This window comes from Euprymna scolopes, chromosome 44 (genome assembly GCF_053919585.1).
Source record: "Euprymna scolopes isolate OS-2025 chromosome 44, ASM5391958v1, whole genome shotgun sequence".
Taxonomy (NCBI): Eukaryota; Metazoa; Mollusca; class Cephalopoda; order Sepiida; family Sepiolidae; genus Euprymna; species Euprymna scolopes.
This window is the reverse complement of record NC_136525.1, coordinates 44,910,255-44,928,689: the sequence shown is the minus strand read 5'-3', so window position 1 is coordinate 44,928,689 and position 18,435 is coordinate 44,910,255. Positions and strand designations below refer to the sequence as shown.

The 18,435-nt window shown below is 32.9% G+C and overlaps 1 protein-coding gene across 8 annotated transcripts in view; it reads right to left on the bottom strand.

Annotated features, from left to right (window-relative positions):
• Positions 1–1,402: 1,402 nt before the first annotated feature.
• Positions 1,403–18,435, bottom strand: part of LOC145268824 (syntaxin-binding protein 1-like) — a 381,121-nt gene continuing 364,088 nt past the window's right edge. For all 8 annotated transcript variants that reach the window (XM_080124472.1, XM_080124475.1, XM_080124467.1 and 5 more), the window contains 5 exons: positions 13,486–13,599; positions 9,236–9,321; positions 6,566–6,723; positions 6,293–6,366; positions 1,403–1,526 (listed from right to left, as the gene is read on the bottom strand). In XM_080124472.1, the coding sequence (XP_079980598.1) occupies positions 6,302–6,366; positions 6,566–6,723; positions 9,236–9,321; positions 13,486–13,599 (423 nt within the window). In that variant the 3' untranslated portion in view covers positions 1,403–1,526; positions 6,293–6,301. The remainder of the gene's footprint in view (positions 1,527–6,292; positions 6,367–6,565; positions 6,724–9,235; positions 9,322–13,485; positions 13,600–18,435) is intronic.

The window sequence follows — 18,435 nt, the reverse complement described above, 5'->3', positions numbered from 1 at the left end:
ATTTTTTTTCTTATAATTCCTTTGAATAAAAATTCAATTAAAAAAGTTCAAAATTTTTTTTTTTTTTTTCAAGATTTTAAGAATTTTTTAAGACATTATTTGGTGCTTATTTAAAATGACACTAAAAAAAAAAAAAATAAAAAAAAAATATTTATGATGTACGTACTTGTCATGGAAAGGAGATTCCAAAACCCATGTCAACTGATGAAATATTTTTTTAACTAAGAAAATCAAATTTTATGAGCAAGCGAGATGGATGCTGTGAGTGACCATATTGTTGTAGAATGTGTGAAAATTCAAGGGCAACAATTCAATTCGACTACCAAGATTTTATTTGTATTCAACATAATTAAAACTTTAATTGCTAAAGATCATAAAATTTGATTTCCTTAATTAAAAAAAAAAACTACTAGATCAAAGTGATTTTAGGAATACGACATTTCAGTTCGATGACGAGTATGTACATCATAAAGAATTTTCTGGATTTGTATTTATTTTTTTTAATTAAGTGTAAGTCTAAATAAGCTCTAATTATTTTTATAAATCTTATTGATTTTTAGTCAAACATTTTCCTGCATATTTTCTGTTAATTTAAGTTTTTAACATCAAGACACGAACGAGGAGGAGACAATAACAATAATCAGTGAAACGAGGTTTTGAATGTCTGAAGGATCGTCATCATTAGAATAAGAATAAAAAATTGGTTCTCATTTAGAATTTCAATAAATTAAAGAAAAAAAAAAAAAAAAAAAAAAGAATTTTTCATGTACATGCCCGTCACGGAACAAAGTTGTCATATTCCAAAAATCACGTAAATTGATCAGGTAGCTTTATTTTTAACTAAGAAAATCAAATTTTATGAATATCTGCAAAATAATTATCTCGCTTGCCATTATGAAAAAAAAAAAAAAAAAAAAAAAAATGTCAAGAATCAAAGGGAGATAATTCAATAATTCATAATTACTAGATTCATGTTATAATGCCGACAAATTCTCATTAATCGAAAAAAAAAAAAAAAGAAAAAAAAGATTTCCTTACTTGAAAATAAAATTTGACCAATTTACATAATTTTTGGAATATGATATTTCCGTTTCATGACGGGTATGCACATCCAAGATTCTTTAGTTTCTTTTTTATTTTAATTAGGTTGAATTTTAAATAAGAACCAAATAATTTTTAGTGTTGCAATGGCAAAAAAAAAAAAATAAATAAATAAAATAAAACGACCCCAAAGAAACATCAAGGTGTTCCTGCTTGTTTTGGAAATACCTTGCGTTCAAGTATTTACGTGTCCATTTCTTCGGGTTTTTTTTTCTCTTTTCTACTTTCTACAAATGACAGACATGCAAATCGTGGAGGCTTTGAAGAAGAAGAAAAATGAGAAGAGGAAGAAATCTTAGAATTTGTTGTTTTTTTTTTTTTTAGTTGAATTCCTTCTCTCAAGTCACTAGAAATGATGGGGGTTGGAGAAGTTAGATGTCATCGAATGAACATTGAGGGCTTTTCAAGATGGGGAAATCGCGCCCCTGAAAAATAAAAAAAAAATTTTCTTTTAGAAAAACAATGACGTTGTATAAAAACTTACAAATATCTTGATATAGATATAACAATATTAAAATATCCTGATATAGATATAACAATATTAAAATATCCTGATATAGATATAACAATATTAAAATATCCTGATATAGATATAACAATATTAAAATATCCTGATATAGATATAACAATATTAAAATATCCTGATATAGATATAACAATATCAAAATATCCTGATATAGATATAACAATATCAAAATATCCTGATATAGATATAACAATATCAAAATATCCTGATATAGATATAACAATATCAAAATATCCTGATATAGATATAACAATATCAAAATATCCTGATATAGATATAACAATATCAAAATATCCTGATATAGATATAATATCAAAATATCCTGATATAGATATAACAATATCAAAATATCCTGATATAGATATAACAATATCAAAATATCCTGATATAGATATAACAATATCAAAATATCCTGATATAGATATAACAATATCAAAATATCCTGATATAGATATAACAATATCAAAATATCCTGATATAGATATAACAATATCAAAATATCCTGATATAGATATAACAATATCAAAATATCCTGATATAGATATAACAATATCAAAATATCCTGATATAGATATAACAATATCAAAATATCCTGATATAGATATAACAATATCAAAATATCCTGATATAGATATAACAATATCAAAATATCCTGATATAGATATAACAATATCAAAATATCCTGATATAGATATAACAATATTAAAATATCTTGATATAGATATAACAATATTAAAATATCTTGATATAGATATAACAATATTAAAATATCTTGATATAGATATAACAATATTAAGATATCATGATATAGATATAACAATATTAAAATATCTTGATATACAGGGTGGTCAAAAAGTCAGGTAACATGTTAAAGGTAGAAAAAACAATATGATCCATTATAATCTTTATTTGTTTAAATATTTGAGTGTAATATATAAACTTACCCCTCCTGATTTCTGGCTTTGGGGCTATGTAAAGGATAGCGTTTATGGCAAGAAGCCTGATACAATAGCGTCTTTAAAGTTATTTATTGAAGAAGAGATTGCGCGGATATCAGCTGACATGATTACACGTGTTACACAATCAGTGGTTAATCGCTTCCAGCGATTGATAGAGAGAAATGGACGACAAATAACAAAATAAACATATTTCATGTTTGTTTCATTTTATATTTCAATGTATGGTACTTAAATATACGTGTATTGCTAATATCGTTTTTCTTTAAAATGTTACTGACTTTTTGACCACCCTGTAGATATAACAATATTAAAATATCCTGATATAGATATAACAATATTAAAACATCTTGATATAGATATAACAATATTAAAATATCTTGATATAGATATAACAATATAAAAATATCTTGATATAGATATAACAATATAAAAATATCTTGATATAGATATAACAATATTAAAACATCTTGATATAGATATAACAATATTAAAACATCTTGATATAGATATAACAATATTAAAATATCTTGATATAGATATAAAAATATTATTGGATCGAAAAAAAAAAAAAAAAATGGGTTGATGTGAAAAAGTAAAATGAGCAGACAGTTATGATTGACATTTTTCCCAGAATTCGGAAAAAGCAAATTCATTTCACTAAGAGAGAGAGATAGAGACATATGTAATAATTAGGGCTGTGACAACAGCATATTCTTTTCAATGTTTTGACTCTTGAGTATATATCTATAATTATCTTATGTTTTTACTACTGTTGGAACGATTAATCGGAATCGGGAATCGTAAAAAATGGAACATTTGGGAAAATCAAAATTGGAAATATTGGTGCCTATTTTCCGATGCCAGATCGATTCTTTTGTCTTTTTTATTTGATTTTGTTTAAAGTAAAATCTTTGATTGCTGGTAACATTGATAAATTAATAAATATTCACTGATTTTAAAATACCATGAAACTAAAAATCGGTAGATCAACCTCTACAAGTGTAATTTTGATGTTTAGAAAAATATCTGCACATTTTTACGAAAATCGGAGAAAATAACGATCTTATAGTTGAATAATTAGAGATTTATAAAGAATCGGAATCGGTAATTGTATCGGAATCGGGAAAAATATTGGAATCGTCCCATCACTAGTTTTTAAATAGACTGATGTGGTTGTCGGTTGATTTGTGACCAGAGTGTGTACCGGACAACGTCGGGTTGTCTTGCTTGTTGCGACAAGCTATCAGTTCTCCTGGATGGTCTTTTAACATGAATTCAGGAGATTTCACATTGCTGAATCTAACAGTGATGGTGATAATGATAAAAAGAATACATGTTTTCTTAACAGCTAATCAAAACTTTTGTTGTTTGCCCGTGGTTGTGAAATTAATTCTTCCCTAGACCAATGTTTCAAGATGCAGCAGACGAGAACGATGCAGCAGACGAGAACGATGCACCTGCCTGTGAAGGAGGACCTCCTCCTCAATGTCCAACATCAGACGACCAGCCGAAGTACCCTTGTGGTTGTGTTACTGACCAGCCATCATGAGAGCAGAACTGCCACATGAACTTAGGGTTATGCATGAGTTGCGTGCTCAAGTAGAAAAGTGAGGAGTTCCAGCAACCAGCGAGCATCTAACCACTAGACAAAGAAAAGATGAAGACAAAGATAAAAACTAGACGATGAAGCCACGACGAGGAGTTATGAATAAGTCTTTATCCGTTTAAAGACTTAATTCGCAAGGAGTTGGAGAGTTAAATACTCTCAAAAGCTTTTGAAAATTTTTGAAGATTAAAAATCGTTGGAAACTTAAAGGGTCCAGACACGAAGTTATTGAATTTTATTTGACAAGTTTATAGAATTTTATTTTATCTCTATATAAATAAAATGAACTCATTTTTTCCCGTCGGATTTTGACCTTAATAGGATTAAAAATAAAGATATTTCATGCAAATATAATATGCACAAACGGCAGAACAATATCTGAGGTGTGTTATAGGCTTATTATTTCTCAAATTCCTCGATAATCTTAGATTTCTATACTTTTTCTGCTGAGAAGTCACGGCCAAAATCGGTTAAGATCAATGGAAGTGGTAAAATATTTTCTCTCTAATAAATTCCTCCTCCCCCTGCCACCACTTAACACTGTTTGGGGATCGTTCACAAGGAACAGTTGAGAAGAGAACACCGGTTTGGCTTCGTAGTTCTTTCATGTGAAGTTATTTAAAATCACTAAACTAAGCTGCAGTGCTCTGTGGCGTAGTGGTTAGCGTGCTGGACAATTCACATTATATTTTCACGTTCGCGCCGACCTACCGTAGTCGTTTTTTTTTTTTTTTTTTTTTCCTAAACAACTGGAATGGACTTTTCTTGGTTGCCGAACTGTTAACGTTGCAGATGTTTTCTTTTTTTTTTTTTTTTTTCACACTTTATTTTCCTACTTTTACTCATGACTCCGGGTTTGATCCTTCCTACTTACCTACCATAACATTTTTTAACCCCCCCCCCCCCGTCCTGGAAACAAACACTCGGGCGACGCCGGGTACCCCCGCTAGTTTTAAATAATGTAACCCTGAGCCGTCAGGAGTGGGGTTACCTTTAAGGTGCAGCCCAACTCTACTCCCGGCAATGGGCAATACAACCCATAGGGTTATAGATTGACTGTGTCCTACTGTGTCGGATATAGACTTGAATGTCTAAAGGATTAAAAGAATATTCTGTTTTCACAGCTCATACAGTAAGAGAAGAGATGCCATTCCCTCCTCTTAGGGCAGCAGTGGACCCTGGCTAGGAGCAAGAGACCAGTGGTAGATACACCAGCTCAGATCTGGCAACAATACTCCATGCAGGAGTTAATTGTGGCTTTGTAAAGATATACGTGTTCCAAAAAATTTGACGTCTCATTTCACAGTTTAAGATTTTGTGTTTAATGTTTGACGTTTATCTCTTCAGGTTAAGAAATGACGTTCACTTCAAAAGAGAAGTCATTTTGTGTATTGGAATACGCTCAAACACATTCAGCCAAGACTGGGCCATTATTTTTGCAAAATCTGCCAAAAATGCACCAACTAGTTAAACAAAATTGAACCTGGCACCAAAATTTGAACCTGGCACCAAAAATTTGAACCTGGCACCAAAAATGGAACCTGGCACCAAAAATGGAACCTGGCACCAAAAATGGAACCTGGCACCAAAAATTTGAACCTGGCACCAAAAATGGAACCTGGCACCAAAAATTGAAATGATCTGGACGGCCACCAACATTGGAGAGAAGGTCGAGAAAGTTCGTGAAACATTCCTTGGAAGTCCCCGGAATCTGTAAATATGAAATCGGCAAATCTGATGTTCAACATAAAGTTTGTGCAGTTTCATTAAGATACATTAAGTTGTTTCAGAGATATTGGCATTTGAAATGATGTCATTTTTTTTTCAGATACCCTGTATTATATTCTTAGGTGCGAGTAATTTTCTAGCATGGTAGAGGGAGCCCACCTTATTTGTAACAGCCTTGGCAATGTATTTGTTCCAATTCATGTTGCCTGTGAATGTTAAAGCTGACGAGTTTGAATGATGGGCTCTCGGGTATAATGCTAGGTTAAAGCTGCCCCTTTAATTTAAAAAAAAAAAGAAAAAGAAATCGAAATTTATGAAAATATGTAAGCGTACATGCAAGAGAAACGGTTAAAATAAATGTTGGAATCTTACCCAAATTAATTAAGGATTGCTGATCTTGCGGAGATCTCGTAGAAGACCTTCAGGAGTTAAGACGTGAGTTGAACCTAAAAGAAACAAGAACGGGGAAAATATTTTATGACAAAGAAATTATCGAAACGTTAGAAGCAAAATTACTTTTGTAAATGAAAAAATAACAAGGATGTTGAAGTCAAAGTTCAAATTATATAATTTAATATTTGTTTAGTCATTCTAAATTAATTAAAACTGGAAAAGATAAAAAATATATAAAAAAGATAGTCTTACCAATGATGACTTCCCAATTGTTCTTGGCAGTCAGTGTTACCTCATAGGCACTTCGCATCTCAGAGTATGAGATGCCACCAACCACGAAAATAATAAGACGGGGCCCGCTCTTGTAGCTTGATTGACCCTTCTCTTTATGCCAGTGGCCATAACGAACACTGAACGACGAGATCAAGGATGATGAAAAAAAAAAAAAAAAAAAAAAAAGACATAAAACACACATTAGAAATATATTCGAAACAAACAATACTAAAACTTTCAGTTTGTGCTCTTTAGATAAAACAAAATATTCCAATGTATTTCATAGATTACACATTAAAGTCACAAGTAAAATATTTTATGCCGTGTGCAAAACATTGGCTGAGTTTTCGATTCCCTTTTTACAGTGTTTTATATAAAGCTAGCAATACATACTTGGCTTGGATGGTTGGTTGGTTGTTTTACAGCATATCAACCCTTTTCGGGTTATTTAATGCCGAATCCAAAGATTTTGAAGAAAAATTTTTTTTAATAGAATATATTTGTTGTTTTCACGTCGGTTTCTATTTAACCCATAGTTGGGACCCTAACAGGTACTACCACTCCGGGTCAGAGTAGACCTGGGAGCAATGGTAATTAAAGGGTGGCTCCACACTCCCACAAGCTGGGGCCTCACCACTGGATATAGTTTAAGGTCATATCCAGGACCCCCATTGAGGGACTTTTACCCTCTGCAGGGGGGCAGTCGGCGTATTTTAATGCCCCACCGACAGGGCCTACTTGGCCTGGAAGTCTCACATTCATTTTGCTTTTTTAAAATTCTTTTTTGAACTACATCTTTTTTTATTTATTTTAAAAAAAATTTTTTTTTTAATCAAATTAAGAATTTTCAAGCGAGTTTAAATAACTTTATTTGTCAGTTTAAATGCTTTGAAATTCCTTTCTTTGTGGCTTTTCTGTGAAATAAAATCTTTAATTTTATATACTTAAGTGATGCAGTATCTGCTTCCATCTGACAGACAGCTAATCTAATAAATAACTCTTCATTGCTTTGAATGATGACGCCATTTTTTTTTTTTTTTACCTAAATAAAAAAAAATCAGCTAATATTTTTGGAAGCAAATGTTGATTATCGATATCTGGGATCATTACGATATATATATATATATATATATATTAGTGTTGGGAAAATTAATCGGAAATCGGAATATTTGAGGGTATCGGAAAAATTTGTACCGATTTTCCGATGCCAAAATGATTCTTTTAATTGTCTTTTTTATTTGATTTTGTTTAAAAATCTTCCATTGCTGATAATAATGATATAATAAATATTTATTGATTTTAAAATACCAGTGAAGCTAAAATCGATGGATCTTCCTTCACAAGTGTATTTTTTATGTTTAGGAAAATATCTGCACATTTAACGTGTATTTTGATGGTAATCAGAGAAAAAATACAACTATACAGTTAAATACTTGGAGATTTATAAAGAATCAGAATCTGGGAAAAATATTGGAATCGCCCCATCACTAATCTATCTATATATATATATCTAGTATATATATAAAAGTGAGCTTGTCTGTGTGTGTGTGTGTGTGTGTACATTTCCCTACTAAACTACTCTGTCAATTTTCAGTCTACAGATTACAGGGTATTGAGATTTGGGAAATCGGTTTTTGACCAGAAATTTAGCTGTCAAGGAGTCAAAGTCCAACAATTTGATCTTTGAAAACTCTACCAAACTCCTGTGTCAATTTTAGGTCTAAACACTTGAAATTTTAGATGTAGGTTACTTGGACATATATCAAACTTTTCAATTTGATTTGAGCCAAATCAAAATGTCAAGGAGTCAAAATTGGGGCCAAAGTTAAAAAAAATTTGACCTCTGGGATCTCTACTAAATTATTCAACCAATTTTTGGTCTAAGCATTTAAAATTTTACATAAAGTTGATTCAGACATAGGGCAAGCTTTTTAATTGGTTTTTGGCCAAAAATTTGGCTGCCAAGAAATCAAAGTTCAAAAGATTTGACTATTCAGCCAATTTTGGGTATAAACATTTGAAATTTTACAGGTTGAAAGTTGACCTTTGCAGATTCTACCAAACTCGTCTGCCAATTTTGGGTCTAAACACTTGAAATTTTAGATGTAGATTATTTGGGCACGAGTCCAACTTTTAAATATATATATATATATATATATATATATACACATACACACACACACATATGCACATAAAGTTATGAACAGTACATAGGGCCCGAGCAAAGCCGGGCTGAACTGCTAGTTCATACTATATTTCTCTGTCTGTTTCATTGGAAACTACTGAGCTGATGACCGAAATTTTGTATGGATCTTTGTTATGATAAGGCACAGTGAACTAAGTATTATGGTATCCATTCAATGCAATTAAGGAATAATAAAGGGATTAGTCACCACAAAAAAAAGATACCACATTTACTGTAGAAGTTTTCTCAGAAAATAATAGGCTAATCTAGCTGAAATCTTGTATGGATCCTTGTTATGATAAGGTGCAGTGAACCAAGTACTATGTTATCCATTTGATGCATAGTTGTGGATTAAGCAAGATTATCGTTTAATGCAAGAATTTGGCATAAAGTACTTGTTCTGAGTCAACAGTCTATAACTTTTGCTAATTTTTTACGGGCTAACTAGAAAGAGAGAGACTTACCTGATTGGTTGTTGACAACTGGGTCGTGGTCCTCCTCCATTTAAGAAGGGATAATGTCGGGTATCGAGTTTATCTTCTACAGCTGCCTGCAAAAACGGCAAAAAAAAAAAAGAAACATCAATATTAAAAATAAAATAATCCGACAAGTTTTGCGCATTTCCGCACAAGTAAACTTCTTCATTAACAGCTGAGTGGAACAAGCTTAAAAATTACATTCCTTATTAGCAAGTGAATTAAATATTACGTCTTATTCCAAGTACTATGCTTGTCTTGGGTGTCATATTCACAACGTTTCTGCCGATGTAACCTCCAACCTTCTTCAGGTGCATCTTTCCGAACTTAGGCCCTATCTAGTTGGAATGAGGCACCTTTAAATCATCTATATCATCATCTGCTTGTTCCTTTCTTGGTTAATTTTTACACTTTGAATAAAGTACAAATACAATTTTGGAAGGTCCAATGATTAAAAAAAAAAAAAAAGAAAAAAAAAAAGCCAAATTTGTGAAATTTGGCTTAAAAAATGCCAATCTGGCAACATTGGACAAGAATATGAGAGTGACTGTCCTTTTCTTTTTTTTAGTTATCGCAATTACCCCCAGATTTGGCGCAATAAAAAAATTTAAAAAAAAGGGATCACTCCAAAGAAACATTTTGATTAAAGGAAAACTTTTGAAGGTGAAATCATTTAAAGAAAAAAAAGGAAAAAAAAGGAAAACAAGAAAGGAAGGAAAACAAGAAAGGAAGGAAAACAAGAAAGAAAGGAAAACAAGAAAGGAATAAAAGAAAGGAAAAAAGGAGGAAAAAAAGGATAAAAAAGGAAAGGAAAAAAGAAAAAAGGAAAAAAAGGAAAAAAGAAAAAAAGGAAAAAAAAGAAAAAAGAAAAAAAGGAAAAGGAAAAAAGAAAAAAAGGAAAAAAGGAAAAAGGAAAAAAGGAAAAAGAAAAAAAGAAAAAAAAGGAAAAAAAGAAAAAAAGGAAAAAAGGAAAAAGAAAAAAAAAAGGAAAAAAAAGGAAAAAAGGAAAAAGAAAAAAGGAAAAAGAAAAAAGGAAAAAGAAAAAAGGAAAAAGAAAAAAAGGGGGGGAAAAAAAAAAAAAAAAAAAAAGGAAAAACATTGGTGGGTTGGTTGTTTTTTTTTTTATGGCATATCAACCCTTTTCAGGTTATTTAATGCCAAATCCAGTTATTTTGAAGAAAAATTTTTTAATAGAATATATTTATTTTTTTTTTAAAGTCGGTTTCTATTTAACCCATAGTTGGGGTCAGAGTGGACTGGGGAGCAATGGCGATTAAGGGGTGGCTCTACACTCCCCAAAGCTGGTGCCTCACCATCGGATATAGTTTAAGGTTATATTCAGAACCACTGACAACATTGGACAAGAACATAAGAATGACGGTTCTTTGATGTAGGCTCCTATTCCAATATCATAATAATAATAATAATAAATCATCATTGTAGTAATAGCACAAGTAAGGAACTTGTAATTTTGTCATGAAGCAGTTCTTTACTGAAGGAAGAAGTCAGTAAAACATTACGTAAAAAAGGGCTCACTCCAAAGAAACAGGGCAAAAAATAAAAATATTATCAGCCAACAAGTGCTGGACTGAAGGAATAAATTAAAGATTCTCTCTTACAATACAATTTTAATATTTATATTGAACTATGTAGCACAATATTACATTTTGCATATGTATTAATACTTATTATTTCATCTTATTTGGGTCAGTTCTATATTTAAAATACAATGGACACTATTTACATAAAAATGAAAACGCATTTGCTGCATGATATTAGTGTCATGCAGTCCATGACCTGAATAGCGCGATTAGCATGGGATGTCATTGGGTGCGCGATGGGGGGTCATCAAACTTGACGATACCACCCTAACGTGTTGTAAACGTGTTTGGCTGCAGGTGCATCCGGTTGGAAATCACGCCCACACACCCCCATGTCCAATATAAAAGAGAGGAGCACACGTGCGTGGGGAGTTCGGTTGAGAGAGTTTACAATCTTTAGAGTCTATGAGTCCGACAGACATGTCTTAACTAATAAGATTTTGATTTAGATATGACCTATCCATTATACTAAGTATTCTCACATCATAAATAAATGTTGAAGTATAATTAATGACCAAAGCAAATATGATATTGAGTATTCCCCCCTTTGATGAATTAGGTAAAAACTCTTAATACTAGAAAGTGAAATCTCAAGGTTACATTTTCCTATAATATATGGCTGCTCTAAAACTTAAAATTCTAATGCTTTTGCCATATTTAAATGGTGATATTCTATATAACTTTTTTATATACTATACTAGCGACGGGTACCCGGCGTTGCCCGGGTGTTTGGAGGTGTGTGTGTGGTGGTGGTGGGGGGGGGGGGTAAAAAAAAAAAAAAGTAATATGAGGATCAAACCCGAACCGTTGAGGCAAAGTTGTGAAAAAAAAACAAAAAAAAAAGTGCGACGTTAACCATTGCCCCATCGCGAGATGCTTACGGAAACACGTTTGAATTTATTTAATTACTTGGATTTAGCCGGTGCTCGTTTTAATGAGTTAATGAGGTCAAGTTTGACTGCGGGATTTCATTTACTGCTGAACGCTTTTTTTTCCTACCCCCCAAGATGTTATAGGAAAAAGACTAACCCACACAGCGGCGAGCGACAAATATTGAATATTTATCTATATATTTATAATTGAGCAAATTAAATAGACAAGCGAGCTTCGTTGTTAACTGTGAGATATTACGATTTCTATGTGATATAAAAAGTTTTAAAAAGTTGTGAACCGATCGACCGCTTCCATGAAAGAAGCCTTTTGTAGACACACAGAAAAAGCGAACACACATACATACATATATTTTCGCTTTTATATTTATAGAAGGTCACTGCTTATCAAGGTCTAGAGGCCACTTAAGGATAAGGATTAATGGGTGTCAGGTGAGAGAACATGACGATGTGTGATGATGAAAATTCTCGTGGAAGCGATGAGAGGTAGCTAATATATGGAAGATGAATCAACAGGGAAATTCCCACCATCCTTCTAAGGATGGTCAGAGGACAGGGACATGACATTGGACCATGAAAGGAATAAAGTTCCAATTGTCAAAACATTGCCAGGGCCGCTGCAAAAAAGGTAGGCTCTCTCTACCGTGCTAGAAAACTACTGACACCTGAAAGTATCCTGTACCTCTATAAGGCCACCATTCGCCCATGTATGGAGTATTGTTGTCACATTTGGGCTGGTGCATCTGCTACTAGTCTCTCGCTCCTAGACAAGGTTAAAAAAAGAGTCGCCAATCTGATAGTCCCTAAACTGGCATCTAAGCTTCAGCCTCTGTCCCATCAATGAAACGTTGCATCCCTCTGCCTGTTCTACAAGTATTTTAATGGTGAATGCTCTGACGAACTGCAGACACTTGTGCCCCCATGACATAGACACCCTTGACAAACCCGACAGGCAGCTAAATCCCACCCCCACACAGTAGAGATCCCTAGATGTAAAAGATCTTTCTACTCCAGTAGTTTCTTCCTCAGAACCGCTAGACTCTGGAATTCCATTCCAGGTTCCTGTTTCTCTAACTGTACTGACATGCAGAAGTTCAAGTGCAACGTGAACAGACATCTTGCTGCCCAAATCCCAACATAGTGCCCCAGTAGTTGCTGCCCCTGATAGTAGCCCCCTACACCAAAGTGGCAATGCGTCTTGTTTGGGGTGAAAATGTAATAAAAAAGAAAAAAAAAAAAGAATGAAACTTGCGAGCTTTTGTTCCAGGGTAGCCAACACTGTCAAGAGATCTGAAGATATACCAAGGTACGTTCTGCTTTTATTTTATACCCCGCGCCCCACAGGGCTGATGTGCCGTAAATATGAACATTGACTCGGAATAAGCAGACACCATCCCCTTCCCTGCCATGCATATGTAACATTGGTGTTGCTGTCCAAAAATTAATTTTTTGCACAATCTAGAAAACTCTTTATTTTATTTTTCGATTAAATATATTTCTAATTCCGTGGAATTTCCACAGGTCCTGCTATTTTATCGTATTCGGACTACTATTCTCATTTTAGTTGTTATATTCAAAAAGTTTCGGCAAATGATCTTCTCAAACTTCTTTTCAAACATCAGAACTTTCTAGTTACAATTCACTTGATATCACATGATAAAATACAGAATAGAATCTGGCTCCCAATTCTTACAAAATTTCCTAATTTCCAAACACTATGCGTATAGAAAAACATGTGCTTCCCTACCTCCATAATGTCCTTAACATACGGGGTCCACCTCGACATCTGGTAAGTATGGTCAGCCTGTCTCTCCTTGCGGTTATGGGTGTGGTAAGGCTGGGGAATTCTACGACGTCCACCCTACATGAAAAAGAAAAAGATTTTTCAAATTTAGTTTTTTTGATAACAAATTATAGTGCTTACTTAGAATTAAACCTATCTTCAGACAAAAATACAAAAAATATTAAAAAAATTCAAAACTGTATGATGTATGTACTTGTCATGAAACGATGTCATATTCCAAAAATCATATAAATTGATAAAGTATTTTTTTTAGACCTAAAAACAAATTTTTTGACTAAGACAGTGTTTTGATCCATGTTTTATATAAATAAGGAGAAGATAACTCAATTTGAACTACCGACATCAAAATCAGCCTTGTAATTGATACAATTTACTATTAAAATCGCTAAAAATTGTAAAAAATGTTATATTTTTCTGTAGAAATACATTTTCTCATAATATATCAATCCTTATTTAAGAAGCTCAATGTAATTACAGAGCAATATAGAGAATAAATGACAAAAAGTTATATTCCAAAATTCCTTAATTTATTCCTTTAATTCAGTTGACTTTTACAATTCTTGACAGTATCTGTTTCGTAGCACAAAATCAATCGATTATTATATCAATCAATGAATCTATTTTGCCCATAACTCATCAGAAGAAATAGTAACCATCAATCCGTCAAAAGGAATTGAAGTGTGATTTGACATGATTAAAATCTGAAAATTGGAAGAGAAGCTGCAAATACCTTTTTATTTTTCAATTATGCCACATTGAATTCAATATGGCAATATGGCTTAATTCACTGATTGATATAATAATTAAGTGATTGATTTTGCGCTACGAACCAGATACTGTCAAGAATTGTATAAGTCAACTGAATTAAAGGAATAAATTATAAAATGGTCAACATCATGAATTTTGGAATATAACTGTCATTTATTCTCTCTCTCTCTCTATATATATATATATATGAAAAAAAAACTCGATCAATTTACATGATTTTTGGAATATGATATCTTTGTTCCATGACAGGTATGTACATCATAGATATTTTTCCTGAAATTTATTATTTTTAAGATAGGTTTAATTTTCAATAAACATTGAAATTATTTCCACAGTTGACTTACGTTTCTGAAAAACAATTTTAAGGATCACTCCCTCACACAAAAAATAAAACGACGTCACAAATGGAGAGAGGGGTGTGACAAAAACCTGTTCAGTAAAATGAAAAATATTATTTGGTGGGAGGAGGAGAAGAAAAAAAACAACAAAAAAAACAAAAAAAAACAAAAAAAAAAAAAAACAAAAAAAAAACAATAGTCTTTAACCCGGAAACAACAGATTCGGACCCGTGGAACAAATTCTATTTGGTTTTTAGCAAGTAAAAATAGCTGCTAAGGGGATCAAGAATTGAAACATTAGAACTTTTTTTTTTTTTTTTTTACACAGTGGTCACCACTTATCAAGGCCCAGAAGCCACTCAGGGATAAGGGTTATTACAAGTACATTACGTTAGTGTGGAGATTTGATGAAGTGTTTACTTAAGGGGGTGGTTCATTAGGAATTTGTTAACGTTCGACTTGAACACATCCAAGTTGTAGTCAGGTGGGAAGCAGGCAGACGGAACAGAGTTCCACAGGCGTAAGTTGACTTAAAGCACCCCTCTATATTCATGCACAAATATATATTTACACATTAAGATCGTAAGTCCGGCACAATCATGTTGACACACCGGTTCTCACCAGATCACCGAAGTTAAGCCTGGCCAGTACCAGATGGGTGACCATTTGGGAAGGCTAGGTGCTGTATGTACCTTCTGGGAAGGTTGGGCGTGGGGCCAGCACCCTCACCCTGTAAAAAGAACTCCTTGTTACAAAAACATCTACAAAAGTTGTAGATGGCCTATGCTCCTCTAGGGGCTCAAGGGCTATGGATGAGTGGTAAGATTTTCAATTTTTCAAAGTTTCCATCTTTCTTTAGGTCATATCGTGGTGAATACCGCTGGAAAGTTAAATGTTTTAGTTTCGATTCTAGCTGAGGGCACCAAATCATTTTATTTTTTTAACTTATAGAAACTGCTACTATAAAAAATATGAAAGTTGTAATTTGTGATAAGTGCTGGTTCAAGTCTCCGTCGAATCAGCATTTATCGCAAATTCAAGCATCGCCATTAATAAGTAAACTTCTATTAAAACAAAATAATTTAATCTTAGACACAGGTTAACTCTCTCACACCATAAAAAACACCTATGATAATTAATACATATAATCAGTCGATAGATTGCATGACAAAAATACATTCATTTTATTTCAGTTACACATCCAAATTTGAATTATAAGACATATTTGTTAAAAAAAAAATAAATAAATAAAAATAAAAAATAAATAAATATAAATAAATTTTTTCATATCTTTTTAAATATATTAACGACTATCTCTCCGCATAGGCTGCCTATTGTTGCTTTGACCCCCGCCCCACTACCATTTTTTTAACACCTCTCTCAACTGTTATTTTACCAACCCCCAAACCTCCCCCACCTAGTATGTGTGTGTGTGTGTGTGTATATATATATATATATATATATATATATATATATATATATAAGTGAACGTGTGTGTGTGCATTTTCCTACGCAATAACTCTGTCAATTTTTAGTCTACAGACTCGAAATTTGATATACAGGGTACTGAGATTTGGGAAAATCGATATGATCGGTTTTCGGCCAGACATTTGGCTGTTAAGGGGTCAACGTTCAACGATTTGACCTTTCAGAACTCTACCAAACTCCTCCGACAATTTTGAGTCTAAACACTTGAAATTTTAGATATAGTTTCCTTGGACACGGATCTAACTTAATAACTTGATTTGAGCTCAAAACAAGTGTGGAAACAGAAACTAGCTTGCAGCGCAAATCGTGTCATGTTTGACCGTAATAAGGTCAAATATCACGCGACTTAAATGGTTAGGTGTCTGGGGGTTTTTCCCTTTCGTTTCCACGTTCGCGTCAAGGCTTCGGGTTCGAGCCTACCTTCCTACTAAAACTTTTGTTTTTCTTTTACACCTCTAAACACCCAGCCCACGTTTTTTGTTTAAAAAAAAAAAAAGGATTGTTCCCCCCCCCCCCACACACACACACCGCCAAACACCCGGGCAACACCAGGTAACCCTGCTAGTATAGATATAAAAGACAATACGGCTGCGTGCATTTTTGTACATCCAGAAAGGCTTTTTTCGCAGGGGATTCTAGGGGGGGGGGTTACTATGTTTTAGAACTTCTTATATACTCCCTAGATTATAATATCTACAATTTGTGAAGGGACGTTGTGTCTACATTTACTTTGATTGACTTTTATAAAATTCACGCTATTGCATCCTCTCGCGTGTTTGTTGGTGTTTTTTGTATAAAAGCGAAACTAATAGCAGTGAACGTCAGTTGCCAGCCTCCTCAGCCGGGACCTCCAGAAAAGCAATTACCTCTGATCAATGTGGGGAAAATCCTAAATATCAAACAATTGCTATTCATTTGGAGAGCCCCCCCTTCTTGGAGGGGGGGAAGAGGTGGTTTTCCCCAACATCGTGGGGAAACAAAGCTGAACAGGCCTCCAGCCAACGTTCGTTTCTGCAAGTCAACTTTTTGATTGACATCGTTAAATTTGAACGCTTTCCACTTCCTATGGCTTCGTGGCGTAGCGGTAAAAGTTAACGTTTTCTTTCACTTTCTTTTCTGCCTTCGCGTCACGGGTTCGAACCTGCCTGCCTACTAACATCTTTTTTTTTTTTTTTTTTTGCTCAACAGACACCTCCAAACACCCGGACAATGCCGGGTACCCCCGCTAGTTTAAACAATAAAAGTATGTGTTCCTACTCTCTACTACATTTTCTGGGCTACTTTTAAAGTGAGCTACCCTGTGTATGCACACATACAAAAAAAAAAAAAAAAAAAAAAAAAAAAAAAATGCACCAAAGGTACTTCGGTTTCTTTTTTCCTAATAATGTATTTTTATTCCCATATAATTTTATGCTGATTAATCTATCACAGAATAGCACTTCAAATCGTATATTACTTTTCATTCATAAAAAACAGTTTTGAATCCTATTCACATTGTTGCATATTCCATCTTAAAAACGTCGTACGAATCAAATGAAATTAGAGATGCAAGCAACGAAGAACCCCCCCCCCAAAAAAAACGAGTAATTATAAAATTAATTTGTCGTTGCTAAAGAATTAAATTAGTGAATTGTTTTCGTTTGTATAATGTTTTAAACATAGAGCAATCAAGTCTATGATATTTAAACAGTAGCTAAATAAAGGCTGGCTGCACTTGCGATATTTCTTCAAAGGAAGACAGTTTCACGGAAAGTGGAAATTAGCAAAAATAAAATTAATTTTGGCAAATCAGTTTTAATGATTGTCACCTGAAAACTGGTTTGGAGCAGTAATCACCGTTTAAAGAAAAATCACACGATAATTCAAATATTCAAATATAAACTCATGACATTAAAAAGTGATCAACAAATAAAAAATATACATGCAAAGTGTAAAAAGAAAACGGTTAACGGGCAAAAAGTTTCGGACATTTTGCAGATAAGACAAAAACGAAAAAGTATTAAAAAAAAACAAAAAAAAAAACATACATAACAAATAAATGTTACCAAAGTTAGAAATAGAAAAAAAAAAAAAAAAAAAAAAAAAAAAAAAAAAAAAAAAAAAGGCTAATATTAGGCAGTCATCTGGGGAGCCTAGATAATTGTTTAAAAATAAAAATTTAACAGATGCTGGTAGAAATACAGCCAATAAACATCATCAATCATGCAATGTTCTACCAATATTTTGTTTAATTTTTGATTTTTAAGCAATTATCGAGGACCCTAATGACTAGTGAAGCCATTAGTTTTTTCCTCCCCCG